General features: G+C 46.3%; 1 protein-coding gene across 1 annotated transcript in view; it reads left to right on the top strand.

Annotated features, from left to right (window-relative positions):
* LOC115196220 (serine/threonine-protein kinase ATR-like) overlaps window positions 1-23474 on the top strand; it is a 35005-nt gene that overhangs the window by 8386 nt on the left and 3145 nt on the right. Inside the window, 28 exon segments of the mRNA XM_029756847.1 lie at window positions 10-103; window positions 308-433; window positions 521-727; window positions 886-999; window positions 1101-1216; window positions 1340-1460; window positions 1716-1853; window positions 2452-2662; window positions 2794-2960; window positions 3102-3266; window positions 3358-3449; window positions 3534-3625; window positions 3731-3908; window positions 4007-4192; window positions 4787-4943; window positions 5054-5153; window positions 5240-5319; window positions 7955-8097; window positions 8192-8289; window positions 12761-12990; window positions 13490-13624; window positions 15322-15525; window positions 16032-16175; window positions 16280-16430; window positions 18550-18706; window positions 18786-18939; window positions 19065-19125; window positions 19128-19215. Of these exon segments, the coding sequence (XP_029612707.1) occupies window positions 10-103; window positions 308-433; window positions 521-727; window positions 886-999; window positions 1101-1216; window positions 1340-1460; window positions 1716-1853; window positions 2452-2662; window positions 2794-2960; window positions 3102-3266; window positions 3358-3449; window positions 3534-3625; window positions 3731-3908; window positions 4007-4192; window positions 4787-4943; window positions 5054-5153; window positions 5240-5319; window positions 7955-8097; window positions 8192-8289; window positions 12761-12990; window positions 13490-13624; window positions 15322-15525; window positions 16032-16175; window positions 16280-16430; window positions 18550-18706; window positions 18786-18939; window positions 19065-19125; window positions 19128-19215 (3909 nt within the window).

The following is a 23474-nucleotide window of genomic DNA, read 5'->3' as shown; positions in this document are numbered from 1 at the left end:
GTCCTATAGGGAAGAGGTGCAGGACTATCTCCATGAAATCTACTTCCTGCCAGACCACCCTGAACTCAAAGACATACACACTGTCCTGCAGGACTACAAGAAGGTAGGAACACACACACACACACAGTCCTACAGAAGGTGAGTACACACATATGGGTTATTACCCTGGCCAGATAAAGTCCTTCCAGCCTCTGGTCCGTAGGCCTGAGCCTTTCACCCAAAAACACTGTTTCACTCCGCAGGGGGAAAGCACCAATACACTCACTTGTGATGATGACGAAGATAATGAAGGTTCTCTTCTCTCTAGTTGACGTCCAGGACCAGTGACCTGGCTGCAGGCCTGCAGCTCTCCATGAGGGCTGTCCAACACGAGAACCTGGACGTCAGAGTTCACGCTCTGACCAGCCTCAAGGACATGATGCACAGCAACCAGGTGTGTGCTGCTTCTTTAACAACACATGATTTATAGTTGTCACATTTTGTGTGTGTTGCTGAGAGGGTGTGTGTGTGTGTTCTCTAGGAGTGGTTGCTGCGACAGGTGTGTGCGTCGGAGGCGGTAGAGCCTGTCATCTCCTCATTAGTCTCAGTGTTACTGCGAGGTTGTCAGGACTCTTCCCCAACGGCCAGGCTGCTGTGTGGGGAGTGTCTGGGGGAGCTGGGGGCCGTGGACCCTGGACGGCTGGACCTCTCTCACACACAGACACACGGCAGCAGCAACACCTTCGTGGTAAGGACAGAGTGTGAAAACGCTGTGAAATGAACCCAGAGAGGAAACGGCATTTATTCCAATTTGTTGAATCTGAATACATATTTGTGTGTGTGTGTGTGTGTGTGTGTGTGTGTGTGTGTGTGTGTGTGTGTGTGTGTGTGTGTGTGTGTGTGTAGAGTGGGGTGGAGGAGAGTAACTTTGCCTATGAACTACTGACAGAGCTGACCAGGACTTTCTTGGCGTATGCTGATGATGTCAGAGCACAGGACTCGGCAGCCTATGCAATGCAGGTACACACAATATCATTCTTTATTGTTAACAACCAATTCACTCATTGGAGGCAAAAACATGGAGCTCCTTCCTGACTTGTGTGTGTGCGTGTTTGTTACAGGAGCTGCTGTCTATATTTGAGTGTCGTGAGGGCCGTAGTGACTCCCCTGGTCGACGGCTGTGGAGGAGATTCCCTGAACAAGTCCAAGAGATACTGGAGCCTCACCTCAACAGCAGGTACTCTCTCACTCTCTCTCGCGCGCACACACACACACACACACACACACACACACACACACACACACACACACACACACACACACACACACACAAACCACATCATCTCTCCTGTTTGTGTAGGTATAAGAGCAGTCAAAAGGTGGTGAACTGGTCCAAGGTGAAGAAGCCTGTCTACCTCAGCAGCCGAGGAACCAAGTTCTCTGATTGGTCAGCTACCTGGGCCGGATACCTCATCAGCAAGGTAAACTCTGAGCCTGAACGCTAACCCCTGAACTTTAACCACTGTCAGCTAGCTTTTCTGGATACCTCACCAGCCAGGTCAGTCTTGAAATGTATACCGTAGTTCATTGCCAACAACAAAAAACACTGGTCCCAACATTAAACCCTATGGTACACCCTTTTAAATATATATGTGGTAACTCCATTTTTTAAATTTATAAACATTCAAATTGTTTGGGGGGATAACTTTCTGACACGTTTTATGGGTTTGTTTCAGGTGAGACATGAGTTGGCCAGCAAGGTATTCACCTGTTGCAGTTTCATCATCAAACACGACTACAAAGTCACCATCTACCTGCTGCCCCATATACTGCTTTACATGCTGATGGGCTGCACTGCTGTGGAACAAGGAGAGGTACCACACACAGCTCACTACCTCCTCTTTCTTTATGACTAATAGAATTACAACTAAAAGCTTATTTAGATCAAATGAACGTAATTAACTCCAACTGAGATGACATTTATTGTGACATTAAATGATTGATCTGGCCTCCCGAGGGGCGCAGCGGTCTAAGGCACTGCATCGCAGTGCTTGAGGCATCACTACAGACCCGGGTTTGATCTCGGGCTGTGTCACAACCGGCCGTGACCGGGAGTCCCATAGCGCGGCGCACAATTGGCCCAGTGTCGTCTGGGTTAGGGGAGGGTTTGGCTCATCGCGCTCTAGCGACTCCTTGTGGGGGGCCGGGCGCCTGCAGGCTGACTCCGGTCGTCAGTTGAGCGGTGTTTCCTCCAACACATTGGTTCAGCTGGCTTCCGGGTTAAGAAGCGCGGTTTGGCGGGTCATGCTTCGGAGGACGCATGACTCGACCTTCGTCTCTCTCTCGAGTCCGTTGGGGAGTTGCAGCGATGAGACAAGATCGTAAATACCAATTCGATATCATGAAATTGTGGCGGAAAAGGGGGTCAAATACAAAAAAAATGTAAAAGTTCAATTAAATCTGTTTCTCCAGGTAACAGAGGAAATGCTGGCTGTGCTCACAGAGGGTGATGGGCGTGGTGGGCGTGTCCAGGAGGCCTCATCTAGCCTTTCACAGCTCAGTACTCAGAACCAGGAAGCAACGTCCAGCCTATCACAGCTGAGCACCCAGACTGTGTTCAGTATGCTGGCTCACCTCACCCAGTGGAGCCGACACACACTGTCGGCTAGAATCAAACACAGCGGTTAGTAACACACACACACACACGTCATTGCTGAACCTCAGAATGCACTGTGTAATAACAGCTCTCCATAATCAGGCGTGGAATTATGATTCGCTTTGAAGTGTCTCCTTTTGTCTTGTGTGTGTCTACAGAAAGTGGTGACTACCAGCGAGTGGTAGCGTTTCTAAAAGGGATCCCTCAGGACGTGTTAGCCAAGGCCTCTCTACGGTCTAAAGCCTACACCAGAGCCCTGATGCACTTTGAGGCTTACATACTGGAGAACAAAGAGAACATCCAGGATCATCTGAGCTTCCTACAGGTAACTCTCTCTCACACACACACACACCACTGCATCACGTCTACCGGTGAGACACATACTTAATAGAGAATCCTAACGTGTGTGTGTGTGTGTGTGTGTGTGTGTGTGTGTGTGTGTGTGTGTGTGTGTGTGTGTGTGCAGACGCTGTACGCGGCCATGCACGAACCGGACGGTGTGAGGGGTGCGAACGCTCTCCGGCGGGAAGAGCCGTCCCTACGGGAACAGATTCTAGAACACGAGAGCATCGGGTTGCTAAGAGACGCTACAGCCTGCTACGACCGGGCCATACAGCTGGAGTCCGACCAGGTAACGCACACATACACGTGTTGACAAAGTGTGTATCAGTATATGTGGTTGTGAATACAGACTGCAGTAAACTCTCTGTCTCTCTGTCTAGATCGGACACTACCATGGGGTGATGAGTTCTATGCTGGGGCTGGGACAGCTCTCTACTGTCGTCACACAGGTCAATGGAGTCCTGGCCAACAGGTGACAAAACACACACATCCATGCTAGTCCACTAAATGAGTCCTTTCCATTGTAAACAGGTTATTTTCACCTGGTTATCCGTAGGCCCCAGTGGAAGTCTGATCTGAACACTTACAGGGTGGAAGCTGCCTGGAAGCTCAGCAAGTGGGACCTGCTAGAGGACTACCTGGGCTCTGGTGAGAACACACACACACATGTTGACGTTGTTGACATTGCTCTAACATTTGACCGTTGTTCTGGTGTGTGTGTGTGTGTGTGTGTGTGTGTGTGTGTGTGTGTAGATCGTAAGTCCAGCACGTGGGGTGTGAGGCTGGGTCAGATGCTGCTAGCGGCTAAGCGGCGCGACGCAGAGACGTTCTATGACAAACTGAAGCTGGTCAGGACAGAGCAGGTGGTGCCTCTAGCTGCTGCTAGCTATGAGACTGGGACCTACCAGAGAGGATACGAATACATCGTCAGGTCACACACTAACCTCCTCACACACCGATACACCCACCTTTATACACTCACCTTTATACACTCATACAGGCACACTGATGTGTGTGTGTGTTGTCTAGGCTCCACATGCTGAGTGAGTTGGAGCATGCCTTCACTGACCTCCAGAGACAGAGAGAAGGCCACGCCCCTAGCTCAGCCACGCTGCCCTCCCATTGGCCAGATCGGCTGGAGATGACCCAGAATTCTTTCCGCGCCAAAGAGCCAATCCTGGCCCTGCGGCGAGCCCTGCTGAGCATCGGCTCAGGGTGAGTCCCACTAGACTCTCTTAACCCAGTGTGAAGGAATATTTGATGTTTGTGCTTTTCTAATAACCAATTAGACTGGGTTCATGTAAGTGACTGGTTGATCATGCCTGGGAGGAATCCTCACCATCAGTATCTGCCATTTGGCAGTACGCCCAGACCCTTGTTTTGAGAACGAAAGATATCTCAGTTTCAAGGTCTCAGCTTGGAGAGAAGAAGCCTCGTGAGGTATTGGTCTGTCACATGCATGAACCAAATGAATTAATTATGAATAATGGATAAGTCATGCAAATATAAGTAGTATATACGAGAACTAACTGGACTGCTCCTTTCAGACCGGTACTTTATGCATCCAAGTTTGACTGTGACCTCTCCTGCTTGCTGTTAATAAACAATGATCCATTTAATATGGACTTCAGGTGTCCCTGGTGGTCATTTCCACGACACCAACAAGCTAAAGCCTAGGCAGTCACTCTGAGAGCTAATGCTAATTTTCACATCACAGGCAAGGTTACTCATTTACATTTACATTTAAGTCATTTAGCAGACGCTCTTATCCAGAGCGACTTACTCATTTTATGTGTGTGTGTGTCTCAGTGTGTGTGAGGGGCTGGTCGGGGAGTGCTGGTTGCAGAGTGCCCGGGTGGCCAGGAAGGCAGGACATCACCAGACAGCTTTCAACGCTCTGCTGAACGGACAGAACACACACACTGCCGAATTACTGACAGAGAAGGCCAAGTGGCTATGGTCCAAGGTACACACATATAAACACACTAACCTGCTCTCTTACACACACACACACACACACACACACACACACACACACTCACATGCATCTCTCTCTCTCTCTCTGTGTCTCTGTAGGGAGATGTCCACCAGGCGTTGATAGTTCTCCAGAAGGGAGTGACTCAGTGTTTCCCTGTCGACCAGCCTCTCTCAGACCAGAGGAGTCTACAGACCAAAGGTAAAGTATACTGTTGTTAATAATGACGTAACATAATGACATGGTATTACAGACATGGGTCATAATGATATGGTGTGATGTTTTAGGTAAAGCCATGCTTCTGGTGGGACGCTTCATGGAGGAGACAGCCAACTTTGAGTCCAACGCCATCATGAAGGCCTACAGGGTACCCAACACGATACTACCAACACGATACTACCCAACATTATACTACCCAACATTATACTACCCAACACGATACTACCCAACACGATACTACCCAACACGATACTACCCAACACGATACTACCCAACATTATACTACCCAACACGATACTACCCAACATTATACTACCCAACATTATACTACCCAACATTATACTACCCAACACGATACTACCCAACACGATACTACCCAACACTATACTACCCAACACGATACTACCCAACACGATACTACCCAACATTATACTACCCAACATTATACTACCCAACACGATACTACCCGACATTATACTACCCAACATTAAACTACCCAACACGATACTACCCGACATTATACTACCCAACACGAGACTACCCAATATTATACTACCCGACATTATACTACCCAACACGATACTACCCAACTACCCGACATTATACTACCCAACACGATACTACCAACTACCCGACATTATACTACCCAACACGATACTACCCGACATTATATTACCCGACATTATACTACCCAACACGATACTACCCAATATTATACTACCCAACACGATACAACCCAACTATCCGACATTATACTACCCAACACGAGACTACCCAATATTATACTACCCGACATATACTACCCAACACGATACTACCCAACAAGATACTACCAACACGATACTACCCAACATTATACTACCCAACACGATACTACCCAATATTATACTACCCAACACGATACAACCCAACTATCCGACATTATACTACCCAACACGAGACTACCCAATATTATACTACCCGACATGATACTACCCAACAAGATACTACCCAACACGATACTACCCAACACGATACTACCCAACTACTCGACATGATCCTACTCGACATGATCCTACCCAACTACTCAACATTATACTACCCGACATTATATTACCCAACACGATACTACCCGACATTATACTACCCAACATTATACTACCCAACACGATACTACCCGACATTATACTACCCAACACGAGACTACCCAATATTATACTACCCGACATTATACTACCCAACACGATACTACCCAACTACCCGACATTATACTACCCAACACGATACTACCAACTACCCGACATTATACTACCCAACACGATACTACCCGACATTATATTACCCGACATTATACTACCCAACATTATACTACCCAACACGATACTACCCAATATTATACTACCCAACACGATACAACCCAACTATCCGCCATTATACTACCCAACACGAGACTACCCAATATTATACTACCCGACATATACTACCCAACACAATACTACCCAATATTATACTACCCAACACGATACAACCCAACTATCCGACATTATACTACCCAACACGAGACTACCCAATATTATACTACCCGACATGATACTACCCAACAAGATACCACCCAACACGATACTACCCAACACGATACTACCCAACACGATACTACCCAACTACTCGACATGATCCTACTCGACATGATCCTACCCAACTACTCAACATTATACTACCCGACATTATATTACCCAACACGATACTACCCGACATTATACTACCCGACATTATACTACCCAACATTATACTACCCAACATTATACTACCCAACATTATACTACCCAACACGATACAACCCAACTACCCGACATTATACTACCCAACACGATAATACCCAACTACCCGACATTATACTACCCAACACGATTACTACCCGACATTATACTACCCAACACGATACTACCCGACATTATACTACCCAACACGATACCACCTGACATTATACTACCCGACATTATACTACCCAACACGATACTACCCGACACGATACTACCCAACTACCCGACATGATACTACCCGACATTATACTACCCGACACAATACTACACAACATTATACTACCAACACGATACTACCCGACATTATACTACCCAACACGATACTTCCCAACTACCCGACATTATACTACCCGACACGATACTACCCAACGCTATCAACCATGTACTATCCAACACTACTTCCCAACACTATACTACCCAACACTATCAACCATATACTACCCAACGCTCTACTACCCAAACTATGAACCATATATTACCCAACGCTATACTACCCAATACAATACTACCCAACGCTATCAACCATATACTTACTTCCCAACACTATCAACGCTATACTACCCAACACTATACTACCCAACGCTATACTACCCAACGCTATCAACCATATAAACTCAGCAAAAAAAAGAAACGTCCTCTCACTGTCAACTGTGTTTATTTTCAGCAAACCTAACGTGTAAATATTTGTATGAACATAACAAGATTCAACAACTGAGACATAAACTGAACAAGTTCCACAGATATGTGATTAACAGAAATGGAATAATGAGTCCCTGAACAAAGGGGTCAAAATCAAAAGTAACACTATACTACCCAACACTATCAACCATATACTACCCAACACTATACTACCCAACACTATCAACCATGTACTACCAACCATGTACTACCCAGAGCTATACTACCCAACACTGTCCAATGCCATCATGAAAGCTTACAAGGTACCCAACACTAACGTTGCCTTCCTCTACCTCTCCTCTGTAGGACGTGACCACCCTGCTACCAGAGTGGGAGGACGGTAACTTCTACCTGGCTAAATACTATGACAAGTTGATGCCCATGGTGACAGACAACAAGCTGGAGAAACAGGGCAACCTCATACGATACATCGTCACCTACTTTGGAAAGTAAGACGAGCATCTCTCCTGTCATCATATTGAAATGTTTACTGGTGGATATTGTCGCCGCCACTTCTGAACTGTGTCCTGTGTTGTTGTCCAGAGCTCTGCAGTTTGGGAACCAGTACATCTATCAGGCCATGCCTCGGATGCTGTCTCTCTGGCTGGACTTCGGGGCCAAAGTCTACGAGTCTGAGAAAGGTCAGTGAGGAGGAGAAAGGTAACAGTGTGTTGGTCAGTGAGGGGGAGAAAGGTAACAGTGTTGGTCAGTGAGGGGGAGAAAGGTAACAGTGTGTTGGTCAGTGAGGGGGAGAAAGGTAACAGTGTTGGTCAGTGAGGGGGAGAAAGGTAACAGTGTGTTGGTCAGTGAGGAGGAGAAAGGTAAGTGTGTGTTGGTCAGTGAGGAGGAGAAAGGTAACAGTGTTGGTCAGTGAGGGGGAGAAAGGAAAGCAGTGTGTTGGTCAGTGAGGGGGAGAAAGGTAACAGTATATTGGTCAGTCATGGGGAGAAAGGTAACAGTGTTGGTCAGTCAGGGGGAGAAAGGTAACAGTGTGTTGATCAGTGTGGGGGAGAAAGGTAACAGTGTTGGTCAGTCAGGGGGAGAAAGGTAACAGTGTTGGTCAGTCAGGGGGAGAAAGGTAACAGTATATTGGTCAGTCATGGGGAGAAAGGTAACAGTATATTGGTCAGTCATGGGGAGAAAGGTAACAGTATATTGGTCAGTCAGGAGGAGAAAGGTAACAGTGTTGGTCAGTCAGGGGGAGAAAGGTAACAGTGTTGGTCAGTCAGGGGGAGAAAGGTAACAGTGTTGGTCAGTGAGGGGGAAAAAGGTAACAGTGTTGGTCAGTGAGGGGGAGAAAGGTAACAGTGTTGGTCAGTGAGGGGGAGAAAGGTAACAGTGTGTTGGTCAGTGAGGGGGAGAAAGGTAACAGTGTTGGTCGGTGAGGGGGAGAAAGGTAAGTGTGTTGGTCAGTCAGGGGGAGAAAGGTAACAGTGTGTTGGTCGGTGAGGGGGAGAAAGGTAAGTGTTGGTCGGTGAGGGGGAGAAAGGTAACAGTGTGTTGGTCAGTCAGGGGGAGAAAGGTAACAGTATATTGGTCAGTCAGGGGGAGAATGACCAATATACTGTTACCTTTCTCCCCCTGACTGACCAATATACTGTTACCTTTCTCCCCCTGACTGACCAACACTGTTACCTTTCTCCCCCTGACTGACCAACACAGTTACCTTTCTCCTCCTCACTGACCAACACTGTTACCTTTCTCCCCCTCACTGACCAACACTGTTACCTTTCTCCTCCTCACTGACCTATATACTGTTACCTGTCAGGGGGAGAAAGGTAACAGTGTTGGTCAGTCAGGGGGAGAAAGGTAACAGTGTTGGTCGGTGAGGGGGAGAAAGGTAACAGTAGGTTGGTCAGTGAGGGGGAGAAAGGTAAGTGTGTTCGTCAGTGAGGAGGAGAAAGGTAACAGTGTTGGTCAGTCAGGGGGAGAAAGGTAACAGTGTTGGTCAGTGAGGAGGAGAAAGGTAACTGTGTTGGTCAGTCAGGGGGAGAAAGGTAACAGTGTTGGTCAGTCAGGGGGAGAAAGGTAACAGTGTTGGTCAGTCAGGGGGAGAAAGGTAACAGTGTGTTGGTCAGTGAGGAGGAGAAAGGTAACAGTGTTGGTCAGTCAAGGGGAGAAAGGTAACAGTGTGTTGGTCAGTGAGGAGGAGAAAGGTAACAGTGTGTTGGTCAGTGAGGGGGAGAAAGGTAACAGTGTTGGTCAGTGAGGGGGAGAAAGGTAACAGTGTTGGTCAGTGAGGGGGAGAAAGGTAACAGTGTGTTGGTCAGTGAGGAGGAGAAAGGTAACAGTGTGTTGGTCAGTGAGGAGGAGAAATGTAACTGTTGGTCAGTCAGGGGGAGAAAGGTAACAGTGTTGGTCAGTCAGGGGGAGAAAGGTAACAGTATATTGGTCAGTCATGGGGAGAAAGGTAACAGTATATTGGTCAGTCATGGGGAGAAAGGTAACAGTATATTGGTCAGTCATGGGGAGAAAGGTAACAGTATATTGGTCAGTCATGGGGAGAAAGGTAACAGTATATTGGTCAGTCAGGAGGAGAAAGGTAACAGTGTTGGTCAGTCAGGGGGAGAAAGGTAACAGTGTTGGTCAGTGAGGGGGAGAAAGGTAACAGTGTTGGTCAGTGAGGGGGAAAAAGGTAACAGTGTTGGTCAGTGAGGGGGAGAAAGGTAACAGTGTGTTGGTCGGTGAGGGGGAGAAAGGTAACAGTGTGTTGGTCGGTGAGGGGGAGAAAGGTAAGTGTTGGTCAGTCAGGGGGAGAAAGGTAACAGTGTGTTGGTCGGTGAGGGGGAGAAAGGTAACAGTGTGTTGGTCGGTGAGGGGGAGAAAGGTAAGTGTTGGTCAGTCAGGGGGAGAAAGGTAACAGTATATTGGTCAGTCAGGGGGAGAATGACCAACACACTGTTACCTTTCTCCCCCTGACTGACCAACACTGTTACCTTTCTCCCCCTGACTGACCAACACTGTTACCTTTCTCCCCCTGACTGACCAACACTGTTACCTTTCTCCCCCTGACTGACCAACACTGTTACCTTTCTCCTCCTCACTGACCAACACACTGTTACCTTTCTCCCCCTGACTGACCAATACACTGTTACCTTCCTCCTCCTCACTGACCAACACACTGTTACCTTTCTCCTCCTCACTGACCAACACACTGTTACCTTTCTCCCCCTCACTGACCAACCTACTGTTACCTTTCTCCCCCTCACCGACCAACACTGTTACCTTTCTCCCCCTGACTGACCAACACTGTTACCTTTCTCCCCCTGACTGACCAACACTGTTACCTTTCTCCTCCTCACTGACCAACACACTGTTACCTTTCTCCCCCTCACTGACCAACACTGTTACCTTTCTCCTCCTCACTGACCAATATACTGTTACCTGTCAGGGGGAGAAAGGTAACAGTGTTGGTCAGTCAGGGGGAGAAAGGTAACAGTGTTGGTCGGTGAGGGGGAGAAAGGTAACAGTAGGTTGGTCAGTGAGGGGGAGAAAGGTAAGTGTGTTCGTCAGTGAGGAGGAGAAAGGTAACAGTGTTGGTCAGTCAAGGGGAGAAAGGTAACAGTGTGTTGGTCAGTGAGGAGGAGAAAGGTAAGTGTTGGTCAGTCAGGGGGAGAAAGGTAACAGTGTTGGTCAGTCAGGGGGAGAAAGGTAACAGTGTTGGTCAGTGAGGAGGAGAAAGGTAACAGTGTGTTGGTCAGTGAGGGGGAGAAAGGTAACAGTGTGTTGGTCGGTGAGGAGAAAGGTAACAGTGTGTTGGTCAGTGAGGGGGAGAAAGGTAACATTGTGTTGGTCGGTGAGGAGAAAGGTAACAGTGTGTTGGTCAGTGAGGAGGAGAAAGGTAACAGTGTGTTGGTCAGTGAGGAGGAGAAAGGTAACAGTGTGTTGGTCAGTGAGGAGGAGAAAGGTAACAGTGTGTTGGTCAGTGAGGAGGAGAAAGGTAACAGTGTGTTGGTCAGTGAGGAGGAGAAAGGTAAGTGTGTGTTAGTCAGTGAGGAGGAGAAAGGTAACAGTGTGTTGGTCAGTGAGGAGGAGAAAGGTAACAGTGTGTTGGTCAGTGAGGAGGAGAAAGGTAACAGTGTGTTGGTCAGTCAGGAGGAGAAAGGTAACAGTGTTGGTCAGTGAGGAGGAGAACGGTAACAGTGTTGGTCAGTCAGGGGGAGAAAGGTAACAGTGTGTTGGTCAGTGAGGAGGAGAAAGGTAACAGTGTTGGTCGGTGAGGGGGAGAAAGGTAACAGTGTTGGTCAGTGAGGAGGAGAAAGGTAACAGTGTTGGTCAGTCAGGGGGAGAAAGGTAACAGTGTGTTCGTCAGTGAGGAGGAGAAAGGTAAGTGTGTGTTGGTCAGTGAGGAGGAGAAAGGTAACAGTGTTGGTCAGTCAGGGGGAGAAAGGTAACAGTGTGTTGGTCAGTGAGGAGGAGAAAGGTAACAGTGTTGGTCGGTGAGGAGGAGAAAGGTAACAGTGTTGGTCGGTGAGGGGGAGAAAGGTAACAGTGTGTTGGTCAGTGAGGAGGAGAAAGGTAACAGTGTTGGTCAGTCAGGGGGAGAAAGGTAACAGTGTGTTGGTCAGTCAGGGGGAGAAAGGTAACAGTGTGTTGGTCAGTCAGGGGGAGAAAGGTAACAGTGTGTTGGTCAGTGAGGAGGAGAAAGGTAACAGTGTTGGTCAGTCAGGGGGAGAAAGGTAACAGTGTGTTGGTCAGTCAGGGGGAGAAAGGTAAGTGTGTTGGTCAGTCAGGGGGAGAAAGGTAACAGTGTGTTGGTCAGTGAGGAGGAGAACGGTAACAGTGTTGGTCAGTCAGGGGGAGAAAGGTAACAGTGTTGGTCAGTCAGGGGGAGAAAGGTAACAGTGTTGGTCAGTCAGGGGGAGAAAGGTAACAGTGTGTTGGTCAGTGAGGAGGAGAACGGTAACAGTGTGTTGGTCAGTCAGGGGGAGAAAGGTAACAGTGTATTGGTCAGTGAGGAGGAGAACGGTAACAGTGTGTTGGTCAGTCAGGGGGAGAAAGGTAACAGTGTATTGGTGTTCCTCCTGCTCTGTGTATCTGTCCTAGAAGGGCCTTTAGACAAACTGATATGTGTTGAACTGAATAAGCCATGTCCATCCCTCCCTTCCATAGCGGGTAGAGTGGAGCGGCAGTTGCGCGTGGAGCTTGGGAAGATCAACCAGGTGGTCAGCGACCACTGCACCAGCCTGGCTCCGTACCAGTTCCTCACAGCCTTCTCCCAGCTCATCTCCAGGGTGTGCCACAGCAGTGAGGACGTCTTCAACGTCCTCATGGACATCGCTGCCAAGGTGCTGCTGGCCTACCCTCAGCAGGCCATGTGGTTGATGACCGCAGTGTCCAAGGTAGGGGTGGGTGTGTGTGGGTGGGGGTGTGTGGGGTGGGAAGGGGTGTGAGTGGTGGAAGTGGGTGGGGTGGGAAGGGGTGTGGGTGTGTGTGGGGTGGGAAGGGGTGTGCGTGTGGTGGAAGTGGGTGTGTGGGGTGGGAAGGGGTGTGGGTGGGGGTGTGGTGGAAGTGGGTGTGTGGGGTGGGAAGGGGTGTGGGTGTGGTGGAAGTGGGTGTGTGGGGTGGGAAGGGGTGTGGGTGTGGTGGGTGTGTGGGGTGGGAAGGGGTGTGGGTGTGGTGGGTGTGTGGGGTGGGAAGGGGTGTGGGTGTGGTGGGTGTGTGGGGTGGGAAGGGGTGTAGGTGTGGTGGAAGTGGGTGTGTGGGGTGGGAAGGGGTGTGGGTGGGTGTGTGTCTGAGTAGCTACTGTCCTACCTTGCATGGAGTTTATAGTGATAGATGAGAAAGTGATTTTCATGTCATAGGCTCAAAGCACTTGCTAAATGTGTGTGTGTGTTCCAGTCGTCCTACCCTACCCGTATGAACCGCTGTAAGGAGATCCTGAGGAAGGCTGTCAGTCTGAAGGAGAGTCTGGGGAAGTTCATAGGAGATGCCAACAGACTGACTGACAAACTACTGGAGCTCTGCAACAAGCCGGTACACTCACACCCTGCTAACACACTGCTAACACACACACACACACTGCTAACACACACACACACACTGCTAACACACACACACACACTGCTAACACACACACACCCTGCTAACACACACACACCCTGCTAACACACACACACACCCTGCTAACACACACACACACACCCTGCTAACACACACACACTGCTAACACACACACACACACTGCTAACACACACACACACACTGCTAACACACACACACACCCTGCTAACACACACACACCCTGCTAACACACACACACCCTGCTAACACACACACACCCTGCTAACACACACACACCCTGCTAACATATCATTATGGGGTCCATTTCTCTCTCTCTGTATTCCAGGTGGATGGTAGCAGCAGTACTCTCAGTATGGGGTCCATTTCTCTCTCTCTGTATTCCAGGTGGATGGTAGCAGCAGTACTCTCAGTATGGGGGTCCATTTCTCTCTCTCTCTCTGTATTTCAGGTGGATGGTAGCAGCAGTACTCTCAGTATGGGGTCCATTTCTCTCTCTGTATTCCAGGTGGATGGTAGCAGCAGTACTCTCAGTATGGGGTCCATTTCTCTCTCTGTATTCCAGGTGGATGGTAGCAGCAGTACTCTCAGTATGGGGGTCCATTTCTCTCTCTCTGTATTCCAGGTGGATGGTAGCAGCAGTACTCTCAGTATGGGGTCCATTTCTCTCTGTATTCCAGGTGGATGGTAGCAGCAGTACTCTCAGTATGGGGTCCATTTCTCTCTCTCTGTATTCCAGGTGGATGGTAGCAGCAGTACTCTCAGTATGGGGGTCCATTTCTCTCTCTGTATTCCAGGTGGATGGTAGCAGCAGTACTCTCAGTATGGGGGTCCATTTCTCTCTCTCTGTATTCCAGGTGGATGGTAGCAGCAGTACTCTCAGTATGGGGTCCATTTCTCTCTCTCTCTGTATTCCAGGTGGATGGTAGCAGCAGTACTCTCAGTATGGGGGTCCATTTCTCTCTCTGTATTCCAGGTGGATGGTAGCAGCAGTACTCTCAGTATGGGGTCCATTTCTCTCTCTGTATTCCAGGTGGATGGTAGCAGCAGTACTCTCAGTATGGGGTCCATTTCTCTCTCTCTCTGTATTCCAGGTGGATGGTAGCAGCAGTACTCTCAGTATGGGGGTCCATTTCTCTCTCTCTGTATTCCAGGTGGATGGTAGCAGCAGTACTCTCAGTATGGGGTCCATTTCTCTCTCTGTATTCCAGGTGGATGGTAGCAGCAGTACTCTCAGTATGGGGTCCATTTCTCTCTCTGTATTCCAGGTGGATGGTAGCAGCAGTACTCTCAGTATGGGGTCCATTTCTCTCTCTGTATTCCAGGTGGATGGTAGCAGCAGTACTCTCAGTATGGGGTCCATTTCTCTCTCTCTCTCTCTCTCTCTCTCTCTCTCTCTCTGTATTCCAGGTGGATGGTAGCAGCAGTACTCTCAGTATGGGGTCCATTTCTCTCTCTCTCTCTCTGTATTCCAGGTGGATGGTAGCAGCAGTACTCTGTATGGGGTCCATTTCGCTCTCTCTCTGTATTCCAGGTGGATGGTAGCAGCAGTACTCTCAGTATGGGGTCCATTTCTCTCTCTCTCTGTATTCCAGGTGGATGGTAGCAGCAGTACTCTCAGTATGGGGTCCATTTCTCTCTCTGTATTCCAGGTGGATGGTAGCAGCAGTACTCTCAGTATGGGGGTCCATTTCAAGCAGTTGAAGCGTCTGGTGGAGGAGCCGTCTTTCAGCCAGATCCTGATCCCTCTGCAGTCTGTCCTCATCCCCACACTGCCCTCTACTGGCCCTGCAAACACACTGCACCACGACGCATTCCCCGGACACTGGGCCTACCTCGACGGCTTTGACGATACTGTGAGTGTGTGTGTGGGGGGGGGAGTAGTTTGTCTTTCTGTGTGTGTGTGTGGGGGAGTAGTTTGTGTGTGTGGGGGAGTAGTTTGTCTTTCTGTGTGTGTGTGTGTGTGTGTGTGTGTGTGTGTGTGTCGTGCCACATGGTGTGTGTGTGGGGGGGGAGTAGTTTGTCTTTCTGTGTGTGTGGGGGGGGAGTAGTTTGTCTTTCTGTGTGTGTGTGTGTGGGGGAGTAGTTTGTGTGTGGGGGGGAGTAGTTTGTCTTTCTGTGTGTGTGTCGTGCCACATGGTGTGTGTGTGGGGGGGGAGTAGTTTGTCTGTCTTTCTGTGTGTGTGGGGGGGAGTAGTTTGTCTTTCTGTGTGTTGGGGGGGGAGTAGTTTGTCTTTCTGTGTGTGTGTGTGTGTGTGTGTGTCGTGCCACATTGTGTGTGGGGGGAGTAGTTTGTCTTTCTGTGTGTGTGTGTGTGTGTGTCGTGCCACATGGTATGTGTGTCTCACGATGATGTGTGTAGGTGGAGATCCTTGCCTCCCTCCAGAAGCCCAAGAAGATCGGCCTGAAGGGAAGTGATGGGAGGAGCTACACTGTGATGTGTAAACCTAAAGATGACCTCCGGAAAGACTGTCGCCTCATGGAGTACAACTGCCTCATCAACAAGGTGTGTGTTTAACCTGCCACGTCTCCAACTGGACATCTGTACAACATTAGACTGCTGTAGCCCAGAGCGAACAGTACACTTCAGACTATTGCTTGTGTGTGTAGTGTCTGCGTAAGGATGCAGAGTCCAGGAGGAGGGAGCTCCATATCCGTACATATGCTGTGATCCCACTGAATGAGGAGTGTGGCATCATCGAGTGGGTCAACAACACTGGAGGTCTCCGACACATTCTGACCAAACTCTACAAGGAGAGAGGTACACATTCTGACCACACTCTACTAGGAGAGAGGTACACATTCTGACCACACTCTACAAGGAGAGAGGTACACATTCTGACCACACTCTACAAGGAGAGAGGTACACATTCTGACCACACTCTACAAGGAGAGAGGTACAACATTCTGACCACACTCTACAAGGAGAGAGGTACACATTCTGACCACACTCTACAAGGAGAGAGGTACACATTCTGACCACACTCTACAAGGAGAGAGGTACACATTCTGACCACACTCTACAAGGAGAGAGGTACACATTCTGACCACACTCTACAAGGAGAGAGGTACACATTCTGACCACACTCTACAAGGAGAGAGGGTACACATTCTGACCACACTCTACAAGGAGAGAGGTACACATTCTGACCACACTCTACAAGGAGAGAGGTACACATTCTGACCACACTCTACTAGGAGAGAGGTACACATTCTGACCACACTCTACAAGGAGAGAGGTACACATTCTGACCACACTCTACGAGGAGAGAGGTACACATTCTGACCACACTCTACGAGGAGAGAGGTACACACTCTGACCAAACTCTACGAGGAGAGAGGTACACACACACTGACCACACTCTACTAGGAGAGAGGTACACACACTGACCACACTCTACTAGGAGAGAGGTACACACACTGACCACACTCTACTAGGAGAGAGGTACACACACTGACCACACTCTACTAGGAGAGAGGTACACACACTGACCACACTCTACTAGGAGAGAGGTGAACACACACTGACCACACTCTACTAGGAGAGAGGTACACACACACTGACCACACTCTACTAGGAGAGAGGTACACACACACTGACCACACTCTACTAGGAGAGAGGTACACACACACTGACCACACTCTACTAGGAGAGAGGTACACACACACTGACCACACTCTACTAGGAGAGAGGTACACACACACTGACCACACTCTACTAGGAGAGAGGTACACACACACTGACCACACTCTACAAGGAGAGAGGTACACACACACTGACCACACTCTACTAGGAGAGAGGTACACACACACTGACCACACTCTACTAGGAGAGAGGTACACACACACTGACCACACTCTACTAGGAGAGAGGTACACACACACTGACCACACTCTACTAGGAGAGAGGTACACACACACTGACCACACTCTACAAGGAGAGAGGTACACATTCTGACCACACTCTACAAGGAGAGAGGTACACATTCTGACCACACTCTACAAGGAGAGAGGTACACATTCTGACCACACTCTACAAGGAGAGAGGTACACATTCTGACCACACTCTACAAGGAGAGAGGTAGACATTCTGACCACACTCTACAAGGAGAGAGGTACACATTCTGACCACACTCTACAAGGAGAGAGGTACACATTCTGACCACACTCTACAAGGAGAGAGGTACACATTCTGACCACACTCTACAAGGAGAGAGGTACACACACTCTGACCAAACTCTACGAGGAGAGAGGTACACACACACTGACCACACTCTACGAGGAGAGAGGTACACACACACTGACCACACTCTACTAGGAGAGAGGTACACACACTGACCACACTCTACTAGGAGAGAGGTACACACACTGACCACACTCTACTAGGAGAGAGGTACACACACACTGACCACACTCTACTAGGAGAGAGGTACACACACTGACCACACTCTACTAGGAGAGAGGTACACACACACTGACCACACTCTACTAGGAGAGAGGTACACACACACTGACCACACTCTACGAGGAGAGAGGTACACACACACTGACCACACTCTACTAGGAGAGAGGTACACACACTGACCACACTCTACTAGGAGAGAGGTACACACACACTGACCACACTCTACTAGGAGAGAGGTGAACACACACTGACCACACTCTACGAGGAGAGAGGTACACACACACTGACCACACTCTACTAGGAGAGAGGTACACACACACTGACCACACTCTACTAGGAGAGAGGTACACACACACTGACCACACTCTACTAGGAGAGAGGTACACACACACTGACCACACTCTACTAGGAGAGAGGTACACACACGCCACATACTCAATAAAACTCACGTGTGTGTGTGTGTGTTTGTGTGTAGGTATCCTGATGTCAGGTAAAGAGTTGAAGAAGTTCATTCTTCCTAAGACTGCTTCGTTTGAGGAGAAGCTGAAGGTCCATAAGGACCTCCTGTGTGCCAGACACCCCCCTGTCTTCTATGAATGGTTCCTCCGAACCTTCCCTGACCCCACCACATGGTACGACCCAGTACACACACACAGGTTTACAACACACACGTAGACTATACATTATTGGTGATTGACCGTGTGTGTGTAGGTACAGCAGCAGGTCAGCCTACTGTCGCTCCACTGCGGTGATGTCCGTGGTGGGCTACATCCTGGGTCTTGGAGACCGCCATGGAGAAAACATCCTGTTTGACTCATTCACCGGGGAGTGTGTTCACGTCGACTTCAACTGCCTCTTCAACAAGGTGTGTGTTGCTTGGACCTCAACAAGTTCATGAGGCCAAATTCAATACACGCCTCTCGATCCCACCTCTTCTCTCCCTCTTTTTCTCTCCTCCCTCTCTTTCTCCCCCCCCCCCCACTCCCTCAGGGTGAGACGTTTGATGTTCCGGAAGTGGTTCCGTTCAGACTGACCCAGAACATGGTCCATGCTATGGGCCCATGGGGACAGAGGGGCTGTTCAGAACTGCCTGTGAAGTCACACTACGCCTGATGAGAGACCAGAGAGAACCACTCATGAGGTACACACACACACACACATATATATATATAAACACACACACACATATATAAACACACACACACACATATATATATAAACACACACACACACATATATATATAAACACACACACACACATATATAAACACACACACACATATAAGCACACACACACATATAAACACACACACATATATAAACACACACACATGTATAAACACACACACACACACATAAACACACACACACATATATAAACACAAACACACATATAAACACACACATATAAACACACATATAAACACACACACACACACATACATATAAATACATAAACACACACACACATACATATAAATACATAAACACACACACACACACATATATAAACACACACACATATAAGCACACACACACATATAAACACACACACATATATAAACACACACACATATATAAACACACACACACATAAACACACACACACACATATATAAACACAAACACACATATAAACACACACATATAAACACACACACATATAAACACACACACACACACATATAACACACACACATATAACACACACACATATAAACACAAACACACATATATAAACACACACACATATATAAACACACACACATATAAACACACACACATATAAACACACACACATATAAACACACACACACATAAACACACTCACATATAAACACACACACACACACACACACATAAACACACTCACATATAAACACACACACATATATAAACACAAACACACATATAAACACAAAACACACATATAAACACACACACACACACATATAAACACACACACACACACATATAACACACACACACACATATAACACACACACACACATATAAACACACACACACACACACACATATAAACACACACACACACACACACACACATATAACACACACACACACATATAAACAAACACACACACACATATAAACACACACACACATATAACACACACACACACACACATATATAAACACAAACACACATATAAACACACATAAACACACACACATATAAACACACACACATATAAACACACACACACACACACACATATAAACACACACACACACACATATAAACACACACACACATGTATAAACACAAACACACATATAAACACACACACACATATAAACACACACACACATATATATAAACACACACACACACACATATATATACACACACACATATAAACACACACATATAAACACACACATATAAACACACACACACATAAACACACTCACATATAAACACACACACACACACACACACATAAACACACTCACATATAAACACACACACATATATAAACACAAACACACATATAAACACAAACACACATATAAACACAAACACACATATAAACACAAACACACATATAAACACACACACACACACATATAAACACACACACACACACACACACACATATAAACACACACACACACACATATAAACACACACACACACACATATAAACAAACACACACACACACACATATAAACAAACACACACACACACACACACATATAAACACACACACACACATATAAACACACACACACACATATACACACACACACACACACACATATACACACACACACACACACACATATAAACACACACATGTAAACACACACACACATGTATAAACACACACACATATATAAACACACACACTCACATATAAACACACACACACACACATATATAAACACAAACACACATATAAACACACAAACACACATATAAACACACACACACATATAAACACACACACACATATAAACACACACACACACACATATAAACACACACACACACATATAAACACACACACACACATATAAACACACACACACACATATAAACACACACACACACATATAAACACACACACACACATATAACACACACACACACACACACACACATATAAACACACACACACACACACATATAACACACATATAAACACACACACACACACATATAAACACACACACACACATATAAACACACACATATATAAACACACATATAAACACACACATATATAAACACACACATATATAAACACACACACACACATATACACACACACACACACACATATACACACACACACACACACACATATAAACACACACACATGTAAAACACACACACACATGTATAAACACACACACATATATAAACACACACACACACATATAAACACACACACACACACACACATATAAACACACACACACACACACACATATAAACACACACACACACACACATATAAACACAAACACACATATAAACACACAAACACACACATATAAACACACACACACACATATAAACACACACACACATATAAACACACACACACATATAAACACACACACACACATATAACACACACACACACACATATAAACACACACACACATAGAAACACACACACACATATAACACACACACACACACATATAAACACACACACACACATATAAACACACACACACACATATAAACACACACACACACACATATAAACACACATATAAACACACACACACACACATATAAACACACACACACACATATAAACACACACACATATAAACACACACATATATAAACACACATATAAACACACACATATATAAACACACATATAAACACACACATATATAAACACACACACACACACATATATAACACACACACACACATATATAAACACAAACACGCATATAAACACACACACATATAAACACACACACACACACACATATATAAACACACACACACATATATAAACACACACACACACATATATAAACACACACACACACATATAAACACACACACACACATATATAAACACACACACACACACACATATATAAACACACACACACACATATAAACACACACATATAAACACACACCACACACATATAAACACACACACACACACACACATATAAACACACACACACATAAAACACACACACACATATAAAACACACACATAAAACACACACACACACACATATAACACACACACACATAAAACACACACCCATAAAACACACACACACATATAAAACACACACACATAAAACACACACACACACATAAAACACACACACACATACATAAAACACACACACACACATATATAAACACACACACACACACATATATAAAACACACACACACACATATAAACACACACACACATATATAACACACACACACAATATATAAACACACACACACATATATAACACACACCACACATATATAAACACACACACACACATATAAACACACACACACATATATATAAATCCACACACACACATATAAACACACACACACACACATATATATAAACACACACACACACATATAAACACACACACACATATATATAAACACACACACACACATATAAACACACACACACACACATATAACACACACACACACACATATAAACAAACACACACACACACACATATAACACACACACACACACACACACAGAGAGAAACAAACACACACACACACACACACATATAACACACACACACATATAAACACACACACACACACATATACACACACACACACACATACACACCCACCCAACATATAAACAACCATGTAAACACACACACATGTATAAACACACACATATATAACACACACACTCACATATAAACACACACACACACACACCCATATAAACACACACACACCACATATAAACACACACACACACACATATAAAACACAAACACATATAAACACACAAACACACATATAAACACACACACACACATATACACACACACACATATAAACACACACACACACATATAAACACACACACACATATAAACACACACACACACATATAAACACACACACACACATATAAACACACACACACATATAAACACACACACACACATATAAACACACACACACACATATAAACACACACACACACATATAAAACACACACACACACACATATAAACACACATATAAACACACACACACACACATATAAACACACACACATATAAACACACACATATATAAACACACATATAAACACACACATATATAAACACACATATAAACACACACATATATAAACACACACACACACATATACACACACACACAT

Source organism: Salmo trutta, chromosome 6 (genome assembly GCF_901001165.1).
Source record: "Salmo trutta chromosome 6, fSalTru1.1, whole genome shotgun sequence".
NCBI lineage: Eukaryota > Metazoa > Chordata > Actinopteri > Salmoniformes > Salmonidae > Salmo > Salmo trutta.
This window is presented reverse-complemented; position numbering and strand designations above follow the sequence as displayed.